Consider the following 24,325-nt stretch of genomic DNA (forward strand, 5'->3'; position numbering starts at 1 on the left):
GACACCCCCCTGATCTCGCCTATGATTGATTGACATACACGACCAACATGCTGATGGAGAAGGATATTTTGCCCTGTACAATACAGGATTTTTGTCTCATTTCTTTGGTCGTTCCCAAAATTCCGCAACAATCTATGGCGTTTCGACCGCATATGACCACAAAATGACAATGAGTTTGGTTTTTTTCACCAAATTTCACAATCTATATTACCAGGATGTATTGATGTATTGTGACTTACCATTTCAACAAGGGATTCGAATAGAGGGTACAGCAATGCATTATGGGAAGGCATTCCAGTACAGAGTACGGAATGCATTTATGGAAGGCATTTAACTACCGGTATAGCATAGTATCAACAATGCATTATGGGAAGCTATGGCATAATTTCATCAATACTTTGTATGGGAATATAAGGTACAGGTGATGCATTCTGGGAAGAATACATAGTGTACATGTAGGCCTATTTAACATGACAATAACATGGTTTTAAAAATGCATTATGGGCAAGAGTTCCAACAATGCATTTATATGGGAAAGCATTCCAATACAATCTACAGCAATGCATTATGGGAAGACATTCCGCTACAGAGTATAGGTATAGCATATAGTTGCAACAATGCATTATGGGAAACTATGGCATAATTTCAACAATGGTACAGAGAATGTCTTTAGTTATATAACTCGAACTAGCCAACAATAAACTCAACTATAATTCCAACTAGGCCTACAACTATAAACTCAACTATAATTCTAACTACAACTATAAACTCAACTATAATTCCAACTACAACTATAAACTCAACTATAATTCCAACTATAACTACAACTACAACTATAACTACAACTATAAACTACAACTACAACTATAAACTATAAAATGTTAACACTCGTGTATGGATCTGGATTTGAACTTCATCCAACCTGTTTCATTTGGCCTTCAGAAGAAGCATTCTCACACCTACCTGTTCATGTTGCATTTTGTAAATCATATATGGTATTTCCACAAGTAATCTCAGTTTGTGCATTTTTAGTTTGTTTCCTGATTAACAGCTCTCTTTCTGTTAAAATTATTTCAGCTATGATCAAGCGAAAACTTACAAACAATAGTGAACAAATGCAGTTAGCTCAGAATTAAGTTACTCGTACATTGGTTCTCAACAATATACTCTTTTTCCTTTGTCAATTACCACATCGATTTACATTATTGGATGAAATACTTGAAGATGTGACTAACATTGACTTTTTAAATGTAGATCAAAGCAAAACAGTTTGGATCTTTGGGTATTTTTTTCTTCTGCTGAACTCTTGTATCAACCCAATCCTGTATGTCTGTTGCTGTCAAAAATATCGTAATGCAATGCGCGATGCTCTGAAAAAACTTTGCTGTTGTTGCTTATCTTCTAGCAGTAACCGTGGCACTAAGACTGGCATTAGTAGCATAAGTGGATCTTTGCAAGACGATAGAAATGCTGCTCAAATATGAAATAAGTTACAGCAACAAATGCAACCTAGTGATATAATGATATTTTGGCACAAAAAATTCCAATAAAATCTTCAGTAAACTTCTAATCATTAACATCATATTAAACAAACTTAAACAGTGAACAGTCAATTTGTAGCTTTTTAGCAAGTGGATATATTGAAGTAATTCATGTAATCAGCATATTAGTATAAATACAATATTTTACCTTTGATATGAATGTTACACCATTTTGTATATGTGACCATCCACCAAAAAACCAGCCGTAAGGTCAGCAAATTGTATTCTGAGTTACAGTTTAAAATGTGCATGAAGGTATCTCATTTTGCTAGTGCCAGTCAAACACGTTTTAAACCAATCAATAATCCTATTGTTGGAAGAGGATAATAAACTTCTACCTATGTCTGTAGAATTCTTAAATAGCTCTAGATTTTGTTTGCTTAGATCCTGTTCAAGTGGTGGGTTACAAAGCATTGTATTTTGTCTAGGTATGTATACCCAACAATTAACAATGAGAGGACATTCCTGAACCTCGTTGATTTGGGGATGATTTGATCTGACCGCCAATTATAACTGTTTGATATTTATTACCAGCAATGTGGAAAAAGAGACACATATCATGTAGAACCGAAATAAGGTACCATTTTGCTAAAGGAGCAAAGTTCAACAAACCATAACTCCGCTTCTGGATGTTGTTTGAAGTAAAATGATATATCATTTTAAAGCTTATGATATAGGCCTATATTTTCTAAACACGAAATAAAACAAAATTTACCGGGGGTCGACTTAAGTTTACAGCCATTTTGTGTTGGATGATCACATATGTACTTAAGCCGCAGATGAAGCAAGTGTATAAGCAAATCTGAGGCTGAGAATTTCCATGTATTAGTTCACCGTACTATCCACACATGGTCTGTGCGTATATAACAATCGATAAAGCTAAAAAATATAGAAAAATACAAAACTGTGTGTACAGAATACGGAGACATGTTTTTTGTCATAACAATTGGTTTTCTTATCCATAAATATAAGTGCACCTTTGTAATATTAGCATTTCTACTTGAAAATTGACTTTTTGATGTTATGGGCTACATTATAAATGAACAAATTTTAATCTTTACCCAGAGGATCCAGCGCACACATAAAGGTTGAAGAAAAAACCCAGTGCATCTAGCTCTGGCCGGAATCGAACTGGCGACCTTCATATATTTACTAGCACGACGCTCTGCCAATTGGGCCACAGAGGCACACTGGAGAAGAGCAGAAGATTTAATCTATAGGTATTAGATTTGAATTTTAATCTTTACTCAGAGCACATAAACAATAACATGTGCAGCTGGCGGAATCAAACTGGTGACCTTTGTATTACTAGCACAACACTCTGGGCCACAGAGGCACACTGGAGAAGAGCGGAAGATTTTAATGTATAGGTATTAGATTCAAATTTGTCTGCTTAGAGAAATAAGTATATAATTTTCATCCCTATGTGACTTTGTATATTTCTTAAAAATATGCAGTTCTGATACCTTCCGCTAGGAATGCAACGAACACCATTCAAACCTAATACCTATGAGATTAAAATCTTATGCTTTCTCCAGTGTGCTTAGCGTGGCCCAAATGGCAAAGTGACGTGTTAGTAATACGAAGGTCGCAGGTTCGATTCCTGTCAGATGCATTGGGTTTTTTTGTTTTGTTTTGGGGGGTTTTCAACGTTTATGTGCGTTGGCTGCTCTGGGTAAAGATTAAAATTTGTTCATCCTATCAACCCAGAGAAATAAGTATATAATTTTCATCCCTATGTGACTTTGTATATTTCTTAAAAATATGCAGTTCTGATACCTTCCGCTAGGAATGCAACGAACACCATTCAAACCTAATACCTATGAGATTAAAATCTTCTGCTCTTCTCCAGTATGCCTCTGTGGCCCAATTGGCAGAGCGTCGTGCTAGTAAATAGGAAGGTTTTCGATTCCGGCCTGATGCACTGGTTTTTGTTTTTGTTTTCGTAAAATACATCACCCATGAGCCCCCTGCTAATGATTGAATTATGTAAATACTGCACTTTCAAGTGAAGATAATATTGTAATCAAGTGAATTAAATCTAATAATTAGTCAACTTTAACAAAAAATCCAAATTCTGCTTGAAAGAAAATTACCTGCAAAGGTATAAACTAAAGAAAATGAAGTGATTTATAATGGACAATGTATTAGTAAATGTGTACATATCAACATTAAAGGAGTATTTCGTGATCCTAACATCCTCTATTTATGTCATTTTTCATTAGATATCCACGAAAAAAACCTATTCCCAAAATTTCAGTTGATTCCGATTTTGCGTTTGCGAGTTATGCATGATTATGTGTATTACACTGCTCCATAGACAATGCGTTGTAATTTCGTTCTGGTGCACCAGAACGAAATTCAAATTTCACGATATCTTTGCTAAACGAATTAATGATCTGCAAGAAATATTTTGTACATAAACATTATGTAGAGAAGTGATTTTAGAGCAGCTCTGACTTGACCAGGGGTTATAAGGTCATGTGACAACTGATTTGCCATAATTTTCAAGGCCATCTGATCAAGAGATGGCTACCCGAAAATTATTTTTCGTTTATTTTTAGTAATGCTGCAGTTGATACCTATGCAACAAAGACCAAAATTGTGAAATTTGACTGAGTAAAACTGGGGACATGTTCCATGATGCTACCCATACCCCTTAATTTAGCATCCCAATATCAACAATATTTAACTACAAACCTGTTAGCAAAAAATTATGGTAACCAATTTGAGACTGATTGCTATCTGATGATATTTAGAGGGTCCAAACAAAATACCCCATGTGTTTAGTATTGGCCATGATGTCATCTGAATGCCTAGGTTGTTCCTACTAAATTCTCTATATAGAATAGCAAATAAGTAGGGATTTTGTAAAAATCTGCCTGGGCTAAACATGCTCGATCTTACTGATATTTCAGCACAAAAAACTAGTAAAATTCTCAGAGAGTTCCAAGTTGATCCAAGAAAAAAGCGTTTTTTTGCCACACCCTACTGTATACACTGCACAGCACTTAGAGATTTGTTGGAAAGGTGCTTTATAAATCTCTTTTATTATTATTTATTTATTGTCTATTGTGATTACAGTGTAGGGCAGAAAATATTGTATATTTTCCATTTGCTTTATTCTATTTGCATCTAGACCAAACAAAGGGAAAACAGTCAACATTATTTCTAACAAAGCTACATAGAGTGATTTAGAAATACTATTAGTGATTTTTGTGAAAGCATAAAATATCAGACATTTGGATTAATAAGCTCAAAGTAAAGAATAAATCTGCTTTATTTGTAACAAAGCGATGTGAAGCTAAACAAAACAGCAAAGGTATCTTCTAAAAATAAAGCTCATAACAGAGTTCCAAAAGATCAAATGTCTGTTTCACGTAACTCCAACCTCAGTAAGAAAGGTTTAAAGGTTTGTCATTTTAACATGCAAAGTCTTATGTCAAGTTTTGATGAACTTCAACTTTGGATTAAAAGTCAACCATTTCATATAATCACAATGTCAGAAACTTGGCTTGACAATACAGTTTCTGACAGTGAAATCACATTCCTGGTTATGTGGTAGAACGTAGAGATAGAAATAGACATGGAGGGGTGTTGCTGTCTATATTGATGATAATATCAAGTACACACGAAGATATGATGTTGAGAATGATAATAAGGAATCTTTATGGGTTGAAATCCATCAGGTTCACAAGAAATCCATTCTGATTGGTACTTATTACAGGCCTCAAACTGAAGGACCTGATTTTTTTGACGTATTGTCTGAAACGATGGATGTTTTAACAAATGAAAATAAAGAAATTATCCTTGTGGGTGATTTTAACTGTGACTTCTTAAAACCAAATTCTCTCACAAGTCACATGTCTTTTTTTATGAATTTGTATAATTTAAGTCAAATTGTTGAGCATGCTACAAGAATAACGCCTACAAGTAAAAACACTTATTGATATAATTCTCACTACCAATCGTAACATTTGTAAGGATACTCGTGTAATTCACAAGTCGTTTAGTGACCATTCTTTTCCTTGTACAACAATTGTATCAAAGACTAAGGTGAAAAAGTGTACTAAAAGTAATCATGTTACGAAAAAGTTTCGATGTTTTAAGAATTTTAATGTTGATGATTTTGTGAATGATTTAAATGACGTTAATTGGTCTGTTGATGACACTCTGCCTGTGAATGAAGCATGGGACTCATTTGTAAGTAAGTTTACCAAGGTTTGTGACAGCCATGTTCCTATTAAAACTATCAGATTTAAGGACAACATTTGTCCTTGGTTAGAAAACCGTGATGATATTTTTACGAAAATGCATGACAGGGATTATCATCACAAAAAAGCAATTAATGGTGCTGCTGGAAATAAACATTGGGATGAATATAAAATTCTCAGAAATCAAGTAAATAAGATGATGAAAGATGCAAAGAGAGACTATTTCACCAATGAAATCAATAGCTCTGCTGGAGATACAAAGAAAATGTGGAAAACACTTAAAGAATTGCTTCCAAGTAAGAAAGGTAGTGCTGCCACATGCACTCTTCCGTCAACATCTAAGGGAGATCTTAACTTAGCTAACGATTTTAATGAACATTTCACGAACATTGGTATGTCAAATTCTTGTGATGTAAATAATAACAACTCAAATAATGTTCAAGGTGTGGTGTTGACACTAAGTTTAAATTTATTGAGATCACAAATGCGGAAGTTATGGACGAAATCAATTCTCTCTCGCCAAAGAAAGCTAGTGGATTAGACGACATATGTGTAAAACTTCTCAAATATGGTAAAGAAGCTGTTGTTCCTATCCTTTGTAAGATATTCAATATGTCTCTTAAACAAGGTTGCTTCCCAGATGATTTAAAGATAGCTCGTGTCATTCCCATTTATAAAGGTAGTAATCAAGATGAGTTTTCCAACTACAGGCCCATCTCTATCTTACCTGTGTGCTCTAAGCTACTGGAAAAGATTGTACATAGTCAGTTATATAATTATGTCACCGATAACAATATTTTGTACAAAGGTCAATCTGGTTTTCGTAAACAACACTCCACCTGTACAGCTCTCCTTAAAACGATTGATAAATGGAGTACAGATATAGATAATGGTAATTATGTTGGAGCAGTCTTTGTAGATTTAAGTAAAGCCTTTGACATGGTAAATCATAAACTGCTTATTCAAAAGATGCACGCATTGGGTGTTAAAGATAATGAAAGAAAATGGTTTGAAACATATCTCACCAAACGTACCCAATATGTCTCTATTAATAATTCCATTTCTGTGCCCCATGTTATATCATCAGGAGTTCCACAAGGCTCTATACTTGGGCCACTTTTATTTCTTTTATTTATTAACGACATGCCAAATGATCTAAAACATTCAGTTGTTGACATGTATGCCGATTTATACCTTGATTTATGTTTGTAGTAAAGATGTTAAGGAAATAGAGAATAACCTAAATGAAGATCTTAATACACTCTGTAAATGGTTTGATAATAATCTTATGAAAGCAAATGTGAAGAAAACAAAAGTTATGTTACTTGGTACACCTGTTAAAACTAGTAAAATTAATCATGTTAAAGTGTATATGAATAATGTTGAGATTGAAAATGTCACATGTTTTAAATATCTTGGTGTTCAAATTGATGTTAACTTGAAATGGAAAGAGCAGATCAACAATATTTGTCGTAAAGTGTGTACAAGTCTTGCAGTCATGAGAAGAGTTAAGCCGTTTGTCCCGAGAAGTTCACTGATTACTATATACAACACTATGGTTTTACCACATTTTGATTATGCAATTACTATTTGGAGTAGCTGCAGTGTAATAAACTTAAATAAGCTTCAAAAACTCCAAAACACGGCAATGCGAATTATACTAAGTGTACCATACAGAACTCATATAAACGACATGTTACGTGCTTTAGGCTTCATGAATATAAGAGACCGTATTATTTTCTTAACTGGATGTATGATGTTTAAAGTTAAAAATGAAATTGCACCCTCCTACCTCAATGATCTGTTTCGTCCAGTTAATATCATTCATTCTGTTAACACTAGAGGTAGTGTAAATGGCGATCTATATGTTCCAAAGTGCAATACAAATTATGGTAAAAGCTCTTTCCAATACAAAGGTAGCGTATTATGGAATGTTATTTCGAAAGATATTCGTCAAGTCAACTCACTAATGCAATTCAAAAAGAAACTCAAAGAAGACCTGAAATTGTAGCACAACTAATTCTGCAGCTCATACATGTCATATGTTTTAAATACTTCGTGTAGCTTTTGAATTATTTTTAATTACAAAAACTTGGTTTTCATGCTGTATAATATTTATATAAGGTATTTTAATGCTGTGTAATATTTATGTAAGCTCAATTTTTATGGTTTTTAATAATGTATAATCTACGTGTATTTAATGCTTTTATATGTTTGTCTCAGGGCCCTACTGAAAATCAACATTGTAATATTTGTTGAGTAGGTTACCCTGTTTAAATATGGTTAATAAATAAATAAATAAATATAAGCTACATAAAGTAAGTTAAAAGCATCATTAGAGATTGTTGTGAAAGCATCAAATAATAGAAATTTGTAATAATAAGCCTATAAAAGTAAAGAATCAGAGATTTTTGTGAAAGCATAAAATATTAGAAATTTGTAATAATAAGCTCTAAGTAAAGAATCAATCTATACAATTCTCAGCTAATATTTTGTTTCATATGAGTAATTGACAAAGAGAAAATAAGTGCTGAAGAGGTGTGAAATTCCATTCAATTACATGTAGCTTTGTCCAATCCGTGTAAGTGCTTGTCCTGTTTCCTATGAGTAATTGACAAAGAGAAGAAGCTAGAAGATAAGTGCTGAAGAGATGTGAAAGTCCATTCAATTATGTGTAGCTTTGTCTAATCCACGTAAGTGCTTGTCCTATTGCCCAATAAAGTGATTGTCTGGCAGAAGACCAAAATTTGCCCAGAATTAAGTTGAATTCATTGTCATCAACTGTTTTGCTCAATGAAAATGACAGTAAGGACCAAGGTAATATCCATTTTGTAATCTAAAGACTGAAGAACCTGGTCAAAATACATCGAAGTATAACCAAATTATGCAAAAAGTTTTATTTTTGGCAATAATTGCAGTTCAAACAAATGTTGCAGGCAACCAAATATATCTAGCGAACAACCTAACACATGAGGTCAGGTTGTCCGGTGCACCCTCCCATTTTTTTCTTAGTTTGAACAACAGAGTCCCTACGGACAGAGATCTCCAAAATTAACAAAAGTCAAATTTTATCCTTAATATTTACATTCCAAGGTTGCTGTCACTCTTATCACTTGCAGTATGTCAGAACGCATTATCGTTTTGTTTTGAAAAATGCAAAAGTGTGATTTTTGTTTAGATTTTCTTATTTAACAAACCACTGATGGTGCATTTGTTGAATTAAAGTCCAGGTGAACGTTATACTTCATTCTAGTAGTCAAAAAGTTCTGCCTCAATCCTCATATCTCTCCTGAGTTGTAAATAGCTGTAAATGGTAGATTCTTGAAATACTGTGTGATTATAAAGTAAGCAAATTAACTTGTGGGCTCTGTCACTTACTATTCTTAGTCAGTGGGAGTGGTCTAGTTCGTAGACACATTTCTGATTGGACAATCGCATGATTTCGGGTGCCGTCTATCAGGCCGTAGACGACCCCGTCATCATGCGTCTTGATAATCGTAACACGCGTGTAGAGTGCTTGGCGTATGTACCGCGCTGGATGCGTAGACTAGTGCGGAATACTGCGAACGCGCTAGCAGTACGCGCAAACAGAATACGTGAAGTTGTAAACAAGTTTCGTTCATTTTATAATGAGGGAGTTTTTATGACGGTAACTTAGTTTTTGCTTTAAAAAAAATGTTTACAGTTATTAAAATAATATTTAACTGACTAAGAATGAGAATAAGCGATAGGAATTTTTATTTTGCCTATCCTCTACCTATGATAGAGCGACAGGCAGGTCCAATATTTTTATCGTAGTGGATACCGGCTGCGCCGGCATCCACTACTCAAAATATTGGACCTGCCTGTCGCCTATCACACGGTAGAGGATAGGCAAAATAAAAATTCCTATCGTTTATTCTCTAAATATTCTCTTCACACAGCTCTGAGAGGAAGCATAATGTAGCATGATTGGTTCATGCTATGCCTGTCACATGTCCACCCAACTACCAATTTATTTGTTTTCACTTTTTCAGTATCTGATATGTAATAAGCATGCTTCCTTTTCTCTCCGATACCCTGTAATATTTATTTTAAATAAGCAAAATAATAATGAAAGTTTAAAATAATACAAAGGCTCTGGAAGATTTTTAATATGGGGCCTGCTCCAAGGTGTGAAACGTCAAAGGGGGTGGGAGCAGCAAGGGGTATCCCCCCTCCCACATGTATTTTACCTTTAAAATAATGCATTTTACCCTAAAATAATGAATTTTACCCTAAAATTATGAATTTTACCCTAAAATAATGAATTTTACCCTAAAATAATGAATTTCACCTTAAAATAATGAATTTTACCCTAAAATAATGAATTTTACCCTAAAATTAGGAATTTCACCCTAAAATTAGGAATTTTACCCTTAAATTATGAATTTTACCCTGATGAATTTTAATTATTGGGGCCCTGGGGTACTACTCACCCCACCCCACCAAAATTATTGGTGCAGGTCTCACCAGGTCCCCAGTTCCAGAGCCACTGTTTTATGTAATAGAATAGAATAATTACACCAACACAGAAGTTGTGAGAGGGTATTGAGATAGACAAAGAGTCATTGCTCAAAGTAATAATATGAAACTTACTGATCCATTACTCGTTGATGGTCGATAAACGTCCCAATAAATCGGACTTAGTCACCGGTCAGTTCTACAGCATAGATATCCATGGCTAACGATGGTTAACTATGGAAACATGTTAAAGGACATCAAGAAAATTTTCTAAGTTATTTATTTTGAGCTCTTTCGAGACGAGTAATGGATATATTCTGTAGATTTAGGTTTTGTCTGTGACTGCTAATGTGAGGCCGTCGTGGGTCGATGCACGGGCTCAAACTCGGTGGGTGGGTGTAGTTCTGTCCTGGAAGGAAGAAATTTATGTTCGTTAAGTCATCCGACCCCGGGGCCCCCTCCCAGGGGTGATTTGAGGTCAAATGACTAAAAACTGCCATATGGGCATGAAACTAGGTCCTCGGACTCAAACTCGGTGGGTGGGTGGGTGTAGTTCTGTCCTGGCAAGAAGATGTTCATGTTCGTTAAGTCATCCGACCCCGGGGCCCCCTCCCAGGGGTCATTTGAGGTAAAATGACTAAAAACTGTCATATGGGCATGAAACTAGGTCGTGCGGGGCTCAAACTCGGTGGGTGGGTGTAGTTCTGTCCTGTCAAGAAGATGTTTATGTTCGTTTTAAAGTCATCTGACACCGGGGTCCGCTCCCAGGGGTCATCTGAGGTCAAATTACTAAAAAGTGTCGTATGGGCATGAAACTTGGTAGGTACAGTCAACATTTAAAACAACATTTTTTTGAAGGTCATTTTGGGGTCATCCAAGGTCACCACGGGTCATCTGAGGTCAAATTAGTAAAAACTCATATATGGGCATGAAACTTGGTGGGTACAGTCAACATTTAGAGTTATAAGTTTAGATCATTTTGGGGTCATCCAAGGTCACCCAGGGGTCATCTGAGGTCAAATTACTAAAACTGTCGTATGGGCATGAAACTTGGTGGGTACAGTCAACATTTAGAGCCAAATTTTTGGAAGGTCATTTTGGGGTCGCCAGGGTCATCTGAGGTCAAATTAGTAAAACTGTCATATGGACATGTCACCATCAGCCTGGTAATCGCGCCCAGCCGAGAACCGCCAAATATGGTAACCGCCTAGTCTATTTTAAAACTGATGCATCAATGATTATGTTCATCATGTCATTAATGTATCATTCTCACATACATTAGGAAATGAATTTGGAGAATAGAGGCCTTGCATGTGACATATCATCCCGTAAATATGGCGGACTACTCAAATGCATTCAACAAAAGCATGATTGCAATCAAATAGGTTGATGACAACATTTGATTGAATGGACTGCACTCCGCCATAACTACGGTGAAGGACACCGGCTCAAATCCTTTGTTTGGAGTCAATCGATAATTTCATGCAGGGCCTATATACTTTCTGTTAATAAAATACTATGCTGACCTCACACTCCAGTAATTTCAGATCATTGAGCTCAGTAATACATCAAAGAATGTCTTCCAATTCATGAAAACAAATAGATAATCTGCATATCGGATTAAAAGCTTGAGGCATTTCAATTGCAAGGCCCATTACTTATACACCAACAACAACATAGGCCTACAAGTGTATATAATGTAGCATGTGCACACATTATCATGTTGTGAATGGTGAATCAAGCTGCAGTGCCTACCCATTTCCAAATAAATGCAGTGACCAACCGGTGTTCACTCATGATTGACGTACTGATCATTATGTATGATTTAAACTCATAGGTTTTGGCAATTTGGGAGGGAGTGGGTTCAAAATGACCCCATAGGATTATATGGGGTAAAAATTTCAAATTGCTCAAATACCCTTTCAAATATATCAAATGATTTAAATAAATAAATAAATAAATAAATAAATAAATAAATAGATAAATGAATGAATGAATGAATGAATGAATGAATGAATGAATGAATGAATGAATGAATGAATGAATAAATAAATAAATGAAAAAAAATTGAACAAATTGTAGCGTAGCATTAAAATCATAATAACCATTGCTGGCAGGCGGATTCGAACCAACGATATTGACATTACCAGTCTGATGCTCTAACACTGAGCTATGCCATCATCTAGTAATGAGGGTCAAGTTTTTAGCGTATAGGCCTACAGTGTTTGTCTGTGAAAATGCCGCCTTGTGAAATAAATAAATATAAAGTCTCAATTTTTAATTTAATTTTATTTGATAATTTTCTAACCTATATTTTCTTTAGAGCAGGGACAAATATTTCCCTTTTATCCAATTTGGCCGCTAAATAAGAATCTACTTCTTTTATTACTGATTTAATTCCGCGATTTGTTCCATTCAGCAATATCAAAGATTAATGTCAAGCATCTCACGACAGATATTTAGTTGGCTTAGTGGTTTTGCACAGTGCTTTTTAACCGGGAGGTACCGAGATCGATTCCCACCTCTGCCTGCAATTTTTTTTCAAGACTGGGGAATAATAACCTGACATTCGCCGCTGACATTCGTACTGCAGATGCGGAGTTGTAACTTGTTAAACTTTGCTCCTTCCGTAAAAGGGTACATTATTTTGGCACTACATTATTTCTTTTTTCCACATTGCTGGTAGGCCCTATTAGCCACTTGCAGGTTCATATTATGCACTATGTGTGGGAGAGCCTCGAACTGGCAGCATACATGAATGGGAATTGAACCAGTCATATAACATTCTGTGTAAGGTTACGTAATTCTTCCTTTCATGTATACTGCCAGTTCGAGGCTCTCCCCGCATATAGTGCATAATGGCGGAACCGCAAGTGGCGAATTAAATATCAAATGGTCATAATTGGCGGTCACTTCAAATCATCGCCAACTGACCGAGGATCAGGAATGTACTCTCATTGTTAATTGTTGGTTAATCCACCACTTGAACAGGACTTAACCAAAGCAAACAAAGACTTAAGCTTTTTTACGAATGCTATATACATAAGTATAAGCTTATTATCCTCTTCAACAATAGGATTAAAGATTGGTGCTTGACTGGAATTACGTGCTAGTGTCATTGGTTATTGTTAAAAGGCAATAAGGTGTGTAATTGCAATATTTCCTCTGAATAGGAAAGACTCTCTACATCGAACCATGGATGCTGGTGGTTGAATTAAGCCCGATCCTGACTCCACTTTGCAGCGGTATGCGATGCTGCGATGCTTTTCAAACATCTCAGCATCCCGCGATGAAATTAAAATGTACAGGTGGAGTCAGTATCGGGCTTTAGGAATAAAACCCAATTCAAATGATGCGCTTGAGAATTCAACAATATAAATAATGGTAGCTCTATTATAATACACATTAATGATAAAATTCCAAAATATAATCGCTTTCTGTCTTTGCTTGTCACGTGGTAGCGATTATATTTTTAAATAAGTTTCAAATGAATAACAAGACAAGTGGCCGAGTGGTCTAAGGCGCTAGGCTCATAGAGTACTAAGCGTTACGCCGTGAGTTCGAACCCCGCCTCTGCCAAACTTTAAAAGAAGTAAATTAAAATTTGACTTTTTTAATTTCATATTTGGGAAATGTGACTGGGAGAATTTATGTATGGTGTGGAGTGGTGTGATAGGGCATGTACTTTAACTGGCGGCAGCGCGTCCGGTGACTAAGTCTTTATTAGGCGTTTATCGGCAGTCAACGAGTAATGCAATACACTCTGTTTTTTCTTGTTCACCCTCTATTACAGAGTTACCCTGATGATACCCAAATAGTACCCAATGTCTTCATTCCATCTCCAGAGGTCCAATATCCATCAGGCCCTACAAGTGTCTTCACACATGAAACCAAGGAGGATGACCAGACCAGCAAGGAAACAGATGATATGGATCAACTTGTTGAGGACATCGATTTACTGGATCAAGAACTAAGCCAACAATGGCTTGACATATGATATTGCCTGGGCAGTACAGGGAGGAAGTCAATCCCAGCATTTTCATGGTCACAGAAGTGAGTGAGAAGGTATATGAGCTTCATTTGTGTGTGTGTTTGCAAGCCCAGGCAGGTAATGATTAATGACAATGGGGGCACTCAACAGAAATTACCATACGGGTATACTCCCCTGGAAAGACCCATGTTTTTGTACCACGCAGCTCCCAAAGACCACTTTTGACCAAAACAGACCACTGAAAGACCCTTGCTTTTGATAATTTCAGCTCTAAACATGCTAAAAGACCCCTAAATGGCTCATTCCTCACCTGTGTACCTTCTGGGGATTCAGTTCAAATAGCTAAATTGCCCATAGCCTTAATTTATTAGTATATCTTGTTCTGAGTTCATGGAACTTAATTCAAGGACAAATTTTAGCATCTGCCAGAGCTATTAATCTTGCCTACTATCCCAGGAGCAAACTGCCCAATCTAAATGATGGGTGGATGGCTAAGACTTTTCAAGAAGTGTTTCTGCCTTAAAGCTATATTAAATCACATGCTTATAAATAAATACTTACACTCGCATGTCCTAATTGACCATTTGCACGATCATCTCAAAACAAGTTTCTACTTACAAAGTATGTGTTGTTTGTGCGACTCCCTGCATGACTTTTTTTGCGATTTGAAAAGATTCATAATTTTTGTGGAAATCTAATTTTCGTGAAAGTGATACATTTTCTTAAAGGCCTATCTTCATGCACACAAACATTGCATGTGTTATAGTATTTCCATGGATTTATAAAATCACTCCAACACCTTGCGTAAAAGTGTGCAGGAAAGACATAAAATCAAACATTCACCATTGAATATGTGTTTGCATGGAAAACTTAGTTTTGAAAGATGGTGGATCCAATGAAAATGGTTAATAGCGGTGATTGTCGGGTTGGTACCTTTGATATACTCTGGATATGAAAATATACTTCTGCTAAATGGCGCTATCATTTTCTTTGGAAGGAGGTCCCAAATACCGTAAACGTTTGCCTAATGGCGCTCACAGGCTCCTTTGCCTTGGGGTAAATTTCATGTACAAATAGAGAGCTCCCTCCTCTGAAAGAATTAAGGGTATTATTATTATTTGCTGGTGGGATTTTTACGGGAGGGCACTTTAAGATTGTGCCTAAAATTCCAGTTATGTCAATGCAGCCCATAGCGCCATTAGGCGAACGTTTACGGTATGTCAGCGAACAGTCAATTTTTATGCCCCCTCCATCTTGGGTTGAAAATTGTTATCTGCGCCCTCCCATGCACAAACAGACCCAAAATATATTATTCAAAAAGACCAGGAGATATGTTCTTATATATATGAGCTTCCTATAGTTAATTTGGAAAGAATGTGTGAGTACTCAGTAGCATGCAGGATTTTTGACCCTGTTTTTTGTGATATTGTTTTTGACCCCACATATTTGGGACACCTCTTCCAAAGGAAATAGCAGTTCTCTAAATGATAATGAGTTTGATGAGTTTTAATTTACAAACTAGACTAGATCAAGAGATTGTTGCAATTGAAAACATGATAGACTAAATCAAAAGATTGAAAATGTTGGTTCTGAAGTTTTAATTGAACCCAAATCATATGTGATACTGTTTTTGAGTTAATAAATACATTTTGTTGAAATACCTGAAATAGGAGAACTGATGATTGTTATATTGTTGTGTCAGTACTTTTACTGTAAACTTTTATTGTAAACTCGGTATTTTTGTAAAAATGTGTTTCAGAAGCAAACTTAAAACAAAACAAAAAAACAATTGCAAAACTTCTTAACTGCTCTTAATAGAGCAAGTAAAACATACAACCAGTGGTGGTGGAAATGGGGGTAGAGGAGACACACCCACCCCCATAAATTTGATGTCCCCTAAAAATCACATTATAATAAGTATTTAACACCCCCACCCACCCTTGTAAATTTAATTGCTTCCGCCACCACCGCATACAACAATGCTAGTAGTAAGGATGGTCTTTTGGGACATCTACTTCCGGTTCGGGTCAAAGGTCACTTCCGGTTCGGGTCAAAGGCAGGGGTGTGATTTTTCCGGATTTTTGGGATTAAAAAACAATTCCGGATTTTCAAAAAAATTTTTTTTTTTTGTCGCTTTTGGAGTGGCCCTGGACCAAGAGCTAAATGCTCAACAGAGATGTCACATTTCCGGAATTTTCAGTTTCCAGATATGAGAAAATCTCCAATTTTAAAATGAAAATTCCTTAGAACCCTGACTGGATGATTTATAGACACACTGTACTGTGCAAAAATGGTGATGCAATTTCTCATGTGTATGTGAATGATATGATACTGGAAGTATGTATTCGCAGATAATAAATGTTTTTATACTATAAAGTGAAGTATTTTAACAGTTTCTCATTTTTGCATTTTACCCCATGAAATTGCATCTCCAGTGGTGCTCAAGTGTGTAAAACCCCTCTGGCTCCCACCGGGCCGTTGCCCCTGGACCCCACCAGGGGCCCTTGAGTGGGCCCCTGGACCTCCGGCCGCAACAGGCGAGAGCTCCGCTCGCTCCGCTTCGCAATTTCATTGCCTTGGGTTTTTTTTCAAAAAGCACCAATCACACCCCTGCAAAGGTCACTTCCGGTTCGCATAATAATGAGGTGGGTGTGGCTAATTAGCATGTTATATGAATATTAATGAGCTGGGCGTGGCTTCATGAGGTGGGCGTGGCTAATTAGCATATTATATGAATATTAATGAGCTGGGCGTGGCCTCATGAATATTAACGAGACTAATGAATAGCAACGAGGTAGGCGTGGCTAATTAGCGTATCCAAAGCGGGCGTGGCGAATGCAACGAGATGAGGAGGGGTGGCTTAGCGATGTTTCACGGGAGTGTTTTTGTTCTAGAAACACCGAAATTTTAAAATAAGAATTTTTTTCCTAATTTAAAACGTCATTCTACGGCATGTATCGGGGTCAAATTCGGTGTATTCGGTAAGGGTCGAGTTACCAACTATCCGCGAGGGTCGAAAGGTCGGCGTGTTTAAAAAAAAAAAAAATTTCAGTATAGGGAAAAATTTTTATGCGTTCTATAGCGCATATCAAGTAAAAATCAAGGCGTGACCTCGCGATTCGGAAGTGGTACATGACTCGGTAGTGACCTTTGACCCAAACTCGATGTGGCTCGTAACTTCACGAGATGGGCGTGGTTAATTAGCATATTTGCATATTCACAAGATGGGCGTGGTTAATTAGCATAATTGAATATTAACGAAGTGGGGGTGATCATTGACATCGGTGGACCTTTGACCCAAACCGGAAGTGACCTCTGACATCTCGCACGTAACAGTATAAAAAATGTCACTTGGTGTTTTTAGAGTTCTAGAAACACAAAAGTTATAAAATAAGGAAAACATTTTGAATAAATTTTAATTTCGTTCGAATCTAATGGTTTTATTTCTTAACAAGATAATGAAATACGCATCTACGTAGTTTTATTTCTTATTCATCCAGCCAATGATCTACTCTCGTTCGAGCTAGGTTCACCGCCTCCACTTTCGAGTAGGTATTTCCCTAGACGAATTTTTTTTAAATGTCTGTGTTTCTAGAACAAAAACACCCCCGTGACTGCGGAGGTCGTCCCCCCTCCTAAACCACCCCCTGGTCCCGATGCATTTGCCACGCCCCTTTCGGATATGCTAATTAGCATATTATATGAATATTAATGAGCTGGGCGTGGCCTCATGAATATTAACGAGACTAATGAATAGCAACGGGAGTGTTTTTGTTCTAGAAACACCGAAATTTTAAAATAAGAATTTTTTTCCTAATTTAAAACGTCATTCTACGGCATGTATCGGGGTCAAATTCGGTGTATTCGGTAAGGGTCGAGTTACCAACTATCCGCGAGGGTCGAAAGGTCGGCGTGTTTAAAAAAAAATTTCGTATAGGGAAAAATTTTTGCGTTCTATAGCGCATATCGAAGTAAAAATCAAGGGCGTGACCTCGCGATTCGGAAGTGGTACATGACTCGGTAGTGACCTTTGACCCAAACTCGATGTGGCTCGTAACTTCACGAGATGGGCGTGGTTAATTAGCATATTTGCATATTCACAAGATGGGCGTGGTTAATTAGCATAATTGAATATTACCGAAGTGGGGGTGATCATTGACATCGGTGGACCTTTGACCCAAACCGGAAGTGACCTCTGACATCTCGCACGTACCCGTGTAAAAAATGTCACTTGGTGTTTTTTAGAGTTCTAGAAACACAAAAGTTATAAAATAAGGAAAACATTTTGAATACATTTTAATTTCGTTCGAATCTAATGGTTTTATTTCTTAACAAGATAATGAAATACGCATCTACGTAGTTTTATTTCTTATTCATCCAGCCAATGATCTACTCTCGTTCGAGCTAGGTTCACCGCCTCCACTTTCGAGTAGAACTCCCTCGATTAGAAACCGGCGCGCATGGAGCGCATCAGCGCGGGACCGTCGAGGTGACCTTCGCCATCCCTGTACCGCTTATCTCCCCATTATTCATCGCCGTTTTTCGCGAGGTGGGGGATAAGCGGTACAGGGACGGTGAAGGTCACCTCGACCTAATGCGCTCCATGCGTGCCGGTTTCTACTCTCGAGAGTTCTACGCGAAAGCTGAGGTGGTGAATCTAGCTCGGTTGGATGATTGAATTTATTTATTTAAAAGAAATAAAAAATAAAACCCTATTAGAACCGAATAAAGTAGTGTTTAAAATTGCTTCTTTCCTTATTTTAAAATCTCGATGTTTCTAAAACAAAAACACACCCGCTTGAGGCTCATTTCGGGTCAAAGGTCACTTCAGGGTCAAGTACCACTTCCGGGTCGAGGGTCGCGCCCCTAATTTTGTTACTTCGATATGCACCATAGAACGAAAAATATGATATTTCCCTAGACGAATTTTTTTTAAATGTCGGTGTTTCTAGAACAAAAACACCCCCGTGACTGCGGAGGTCGTCCCCCCTCCTAAACCACCCCCTGGTCCCGATGCATTTGCCACGCCCCTTTCGGATATGCTAATTAACCACGCCCATCTCGTTAATATTCGTGACGCCACGTCTAGCTCATTAATATTCATATAATATGCTAATTAACCACATCCAGCTCATTAATATTCATATAACGTGCTAATTAGCCACGCCCACCTCATTATTATGCGAACCGGAAGTGACCTTTCACCCGAACCGGGAGTGACCTTTGACCCGAACCGGAAGTAGATGACCCAAAAGACCATCCTTACTACTACTAATGCTGTTTAAGAATAAGATATATGTGCAAAGCTTTCTCATCAATATTACTAGATAGATTCAGGATATAAAAAATTACAATAAAATACACTACACAACATATTTATAAAAGAACATATGTGACACGATCTGGTCCATGGGGGCCAAAGGCGGCAAATTTGAAACTGAGATAAAGGTACAAATATGGAGTAAAAAACAATAAAATACATAAGAAAATGGACATCAAAAAACTTCATAACTCTAGAACCAAATATGCTAGACCTTTCGGTGTTTCCAGTAAATGATAGCCTATTGTTTGAATAATGTAATAATTACAGTAACTCAATTTTCAAAAATGCCTCCTTTAGCCCCCATGGACCAGATCGTGTCACATATATACGATGCCAAGGATAGCCAAAATTTCTATTCGGTCCTATATAGAATAAAACATTAATTCCATAAAAATGATTGCACTTCGGATGAAACAACTGCATATGATAAAACTGCATAATTATGATAAAACCGATTCAAATCAAGATAGGAAGTGGCTGTTAACTGCCTTTTTAAACTGTGAATGAGTTTGGGAATTTTTTACTGGCTAATGTCCAAAGTCTTGTCATCACATTTTGAATGACTGATTGCGATAAGTTATACAATGTCATTTATTAATGAGTTAATCCATAAATATTTATTATTCTTATGACAAAATCCATGGTCAATATACTTCATGGATGTACTGTTATTCAGTATTTAATCCTATACTTGACAGCAACCCTAAATGCAGATTGACACTATAATACTCATATAAAGCGATGGCTCAGTAGCCATAGACCGGGAGATAGACATGCATGTACATTGCTGCTGCGTGTATAGTGATACACTCCTAAGAAAAATGGATTCTTGGCTGTCCTTTACGGATTATGCTCAAGATAAAAGGGTTCTTGAAAATTTAAAGAACCCCAAAATGGTTCTCTGTGGCCATTTCAGAACCCTTTCAGGTCTAAAATGGTTCTCTGTGGCCATTTCAGAACCCTTTCAGGTCTAAAATGGTTCTCTGTGGCCATTTCAGAACCCTTTCAGGTCTACAATGGTTCTTTCTAGCCTTTCCAGAACCCCTTCCTATTCTTTGTAGAACCATTTCACATACATGATAGCTCAAGACCTATTTTAGGTTCTACTTTATAGAACCATTTTTTTCTCTAAAAGTGAAGTAGTAAGTGTGCACAAGTCCACTCCTTAATGATGCATGCACTCATACATTCATATAGGACACATACTGTGCAGTTACATATCACAAGCAATACATACTCATGGTAGCTAATGGAGTTACGTCTTTTTACCGCTGAGCTGTCAATATGCAAGTTGTGTAAATAATTGCTATATGATTCTGGAGTTGAAGAAAGATGTTTTAAAATGACATACATGTGATGATACAAAAAAAGATTACTTCTCTTATTTTCATAACATGTGATGATACAAAAGATTATTTCTCTAATTTTCATAAACTTTCAATAATCCACATCATATTGTTCTTTTTATATTTTTGAATCTGATTCAGAGTGATCTACATACCAACCTGTCATTAGGGTATAGATCATGATTATGGGGATCATGATGAAAACATGTAAATTGGTTTTGATCATTATTAGTTAAGTTAATCCATGTGAACTTGGATGTGAAGTACATCAATCTGCTAGTAATTATACTGACCAGGGAGTGGGTAGTATCATTGTGTATTAGCTTGTATTGTTATTCATATTGTCTGGAATTATATAGCAGTTTCCCCATAAAATGCAAAACATTATACAGAAAATGTTTAAATGAGGAGTTATATAAAGAGTATAAAACATTTTAAAAACATTAAAAAACATTTTAAAAACATAAAAAACTGCAAAACATTCTAACAAAATGTTATTTACGTGTTGACAAAATATTTTTCAAAAATGTTTGTACAAAATATTTGACAGTAACATTTTAAAAACATTGTTGTAGTGCGCCTCCAGGTTGCATCCCAGCAAACACAAAAACGTTTTAAAAACGTTTTAAATAAGTTATATTTTGGCTTTTGGTTTAGGTAAAACGTTTTAATAACATTAAAATGTCGGGTTATATAAAGGTCATGATAACGTTTTAAAACGCTTTTGTATGAAAATACACTATAACAATATTTTTAAATGTTTTCAAAAAATGTTATTGTAAACTATTTTTGCAAACATTTTTGCCAAATATTGTATCAATACTTAAATAACATTATGTTAAAATATTTGAACCCAGCAAACACAGAAATGTTCTTAAAATGTTTTTTTTCAAAACCTTTTAATAACATTTAAATGTCGGGTTATATAAAGGTCATGAAAACGCGTTTTTAAAACGTTATTGAAAATATTTTGGGCAAACATTTTTCGCAAAATATTTTTTCAACTCCCCAAATAACATTCTGTTTAGAATGTTTTGTATCAAGTTTTCAAGAATGTTTTTGGAATGTTATTAAAACGTTTTATACCCTTTATATATCCCGACATTTAAACGTTTTATGTAAAACATTTTTGTTTGCTGATCAGTAGATTATCAGAAAATGTTTTTTAAGGTTATGAAAACGTTTTATACTCTTAATATACCCTTTATATAACCCGACATTTAAACGTTTTCTGACAATCTTTTATAACCTTTTGCGAATGATGTCGAAAACGTTTTGTGTTTGCTGGGATGTTGCCTGATTATATATGAAACCCTGGATTTCCCACTAAGAAATAAAATGTGGCATGAAAAACGGCACCAAATATTACTAAATTAGCTAAGAGATCTACTCTTGTGTATTGATAGACGAAGTTGAACAAAATTATGTACTTATACGCATAAATAGTAAACGAAAATTGTGACTTCTCTCTAGTCCGAAGGGTCACTAGTCCAAAGGGCCTCCAGTCCGAAGGGTCGCTAGCCCTGGGTCGCTAGTCCAAAAACCAAATTAAGTTCACTAATCAGATGGTTCTCTAGTCCGAATATAGAATAAGGGTTAGGGTTAGTGAGCCTTATTCTACATTTTCAGACTAGAGAACCTTATTTATTATTCGGACTAGAGGACCCGACATTCAGATTTCTCTGCAGAATTCGGACTAGCCAATGGTAAATTATGTGTTTGGACTAGGGAACCTTCAGACTAGAGAGTTGTCACCGCTAAAATAATCTGGTACCGTACATAGCGAAGTTGAATATTCTAATATGAAATTCATTTCAATTTATTTATCCATACATGCTAAAGTAAATTGTGTAGTATATGATGCTGTTTTCAAGTCCGTTCGCAACAAGTTTTTCATTGTGTGATTTTCAATGAAATGGCAACCTACAATCTGTAGCTCAGCAATCTATGTTTATTTATGTCATTGCATCCAGTGGCTTTGCGACAGGGGGGCAGGAGGGGGCACATGCCCTGGGTGCCACCCTTATGGGGGTGCCGAATTGACCAATTCAGCATCGATTCTGCGCCCCACCAAGCAATGAAAGTCTAAATTTTCGCTGGTAAGACTGGTATTCAACTTCATTAAAGGCCTAACCTAAATTAATTAGTGGTAGGCCCTATGTGCAAATTTTTAGCCCTGGGCGCCACAAGCCCTAGCTACACCACTGATTGCATCCAACAGTACTACGATAACTGATTCTACATGATTTGGCAAATATGGATTGATCTGCAGGTGCTATGTGCAGGAAATCATGATGTTTCATACCCTTTTGTCACATTTAAAATACACTCATAACATAACTATATGACAAATGTGAACGAATTAACAAGACATGATTTAAGTGCTTCCTATATCCTTTCAAAGAAGAAACTAAAAGTACGGTGCTTTATGTGCAAAATGGGAAAAATAATAGATAACAAACAAAAGGAAAATGGCTAGACATTTTATATTTTGATTATATGTACTTTATCTAATATATAGTTAATCATGAATGATCTCTATGGTCTGATGACAGAGATTTGGAGAGACTTGTAAGAGGAAAGAGCAAAATGTAATGATTGCATCAATTTTACTTGCCTTCAAGCATACATCCAGTCAAAGGCAGCCTCAGAAGGAAAGTTACAAGATGAAATTTAATTCTAACCAAGAGCTGACACCATTTTAATGTGAAGAACAAGTCATGTAGGTTAGATATTTAAAGGTCCACTTGTGGATACAGGTTTATGCTGCAGCTACATCAAGAAAGTAAGTTTTTTTAATGATGCCACTGTGTATCCTATATATCATCATTGCCTGCAGATGATCACTTTGTAAAAGACTAAGGTCATGTGGGAATAGGGGTAGCCCTAGTATAGAGCCTCTGCCAATGCCCAATAGCACAAGTAATGAGGTCTGACTATACCATGTACAAGCCTCTTCACACCTCGGCGCTGCACGCCTCGAAGTCGGCGCTACGCGCCTCTACTGTTGGACATCGCGATCCGAGCGAACTGACCAAGTTCTAGAATAGGGGATGTGTGGAAAGATGTACAATATCCAAAAAAGGGATTGCCTGTGTACAGTGGCAATCCTATGCTAAACACACAATAACACATGTAAAAAGTGTTTAATTTGTCAAAACCAATTGATCGATGTATTAAAGAGTCAATTCAGATCACGAGGAAGGGCGAGGAGTGATGGACAGAGATGAGGGGGTCTACAATCTTAGTCATGTTTACGATCCACTTTTGAAGAGTGCGAGTCAACAAGCTTCAATAAAGTCAGTGGTTCACTGACGAAACTGTAAGCATGAAAATTGTAAGTTTCTTTCGATGGTTTTGACAAGTTATTACCGAACCTGTTTTAAAAAATGACACATGTCATTTATTCCAGTTCTAAAAACATATCC

The 24,325-nt window shown here is 36.4% G+C and overlaps 1 protein-coding gene across 1 annotated transcript in view; it reads left to right on the forward strand.

Moving 5' to 3' along the window:
* LOC140149880 (uncharacterized) overlaps nt 1–14,600 on the forward strand; it is a 328,927-nt gene extending 314,327 nt beyond the window's left edge. The window contains exon 15 of the mRNA XM_072171904.1: nt 14,031–14,600. Within this exon, the coding sequence (XP_072028005.1) occupies nt 14,031–14,234 (204 nt within the window). The 3' untranslated portion in view covers nt 14,235–14,600. The remainder of the gene's footprint in view (nt 1–14,030) is intronic.
* Nucleotides 14,601–24,325: the final 9,725 nt, after the last annotated feature.

This window comes from Amphiura filiformis, chromosome 4 (genome assembly GCF_039555335.1).
Source record: "Amphiura filiformis chromosome 4, Afil_fr2py, whole genome shotgun sequence".
Classification (NCBI taxonomy): Eukaryota; Metazoa; Echinodermata; class Ophiuroidea; order Amphilepidida; family Amphiuridae; genus Amphiura; species Amphiura filiformis.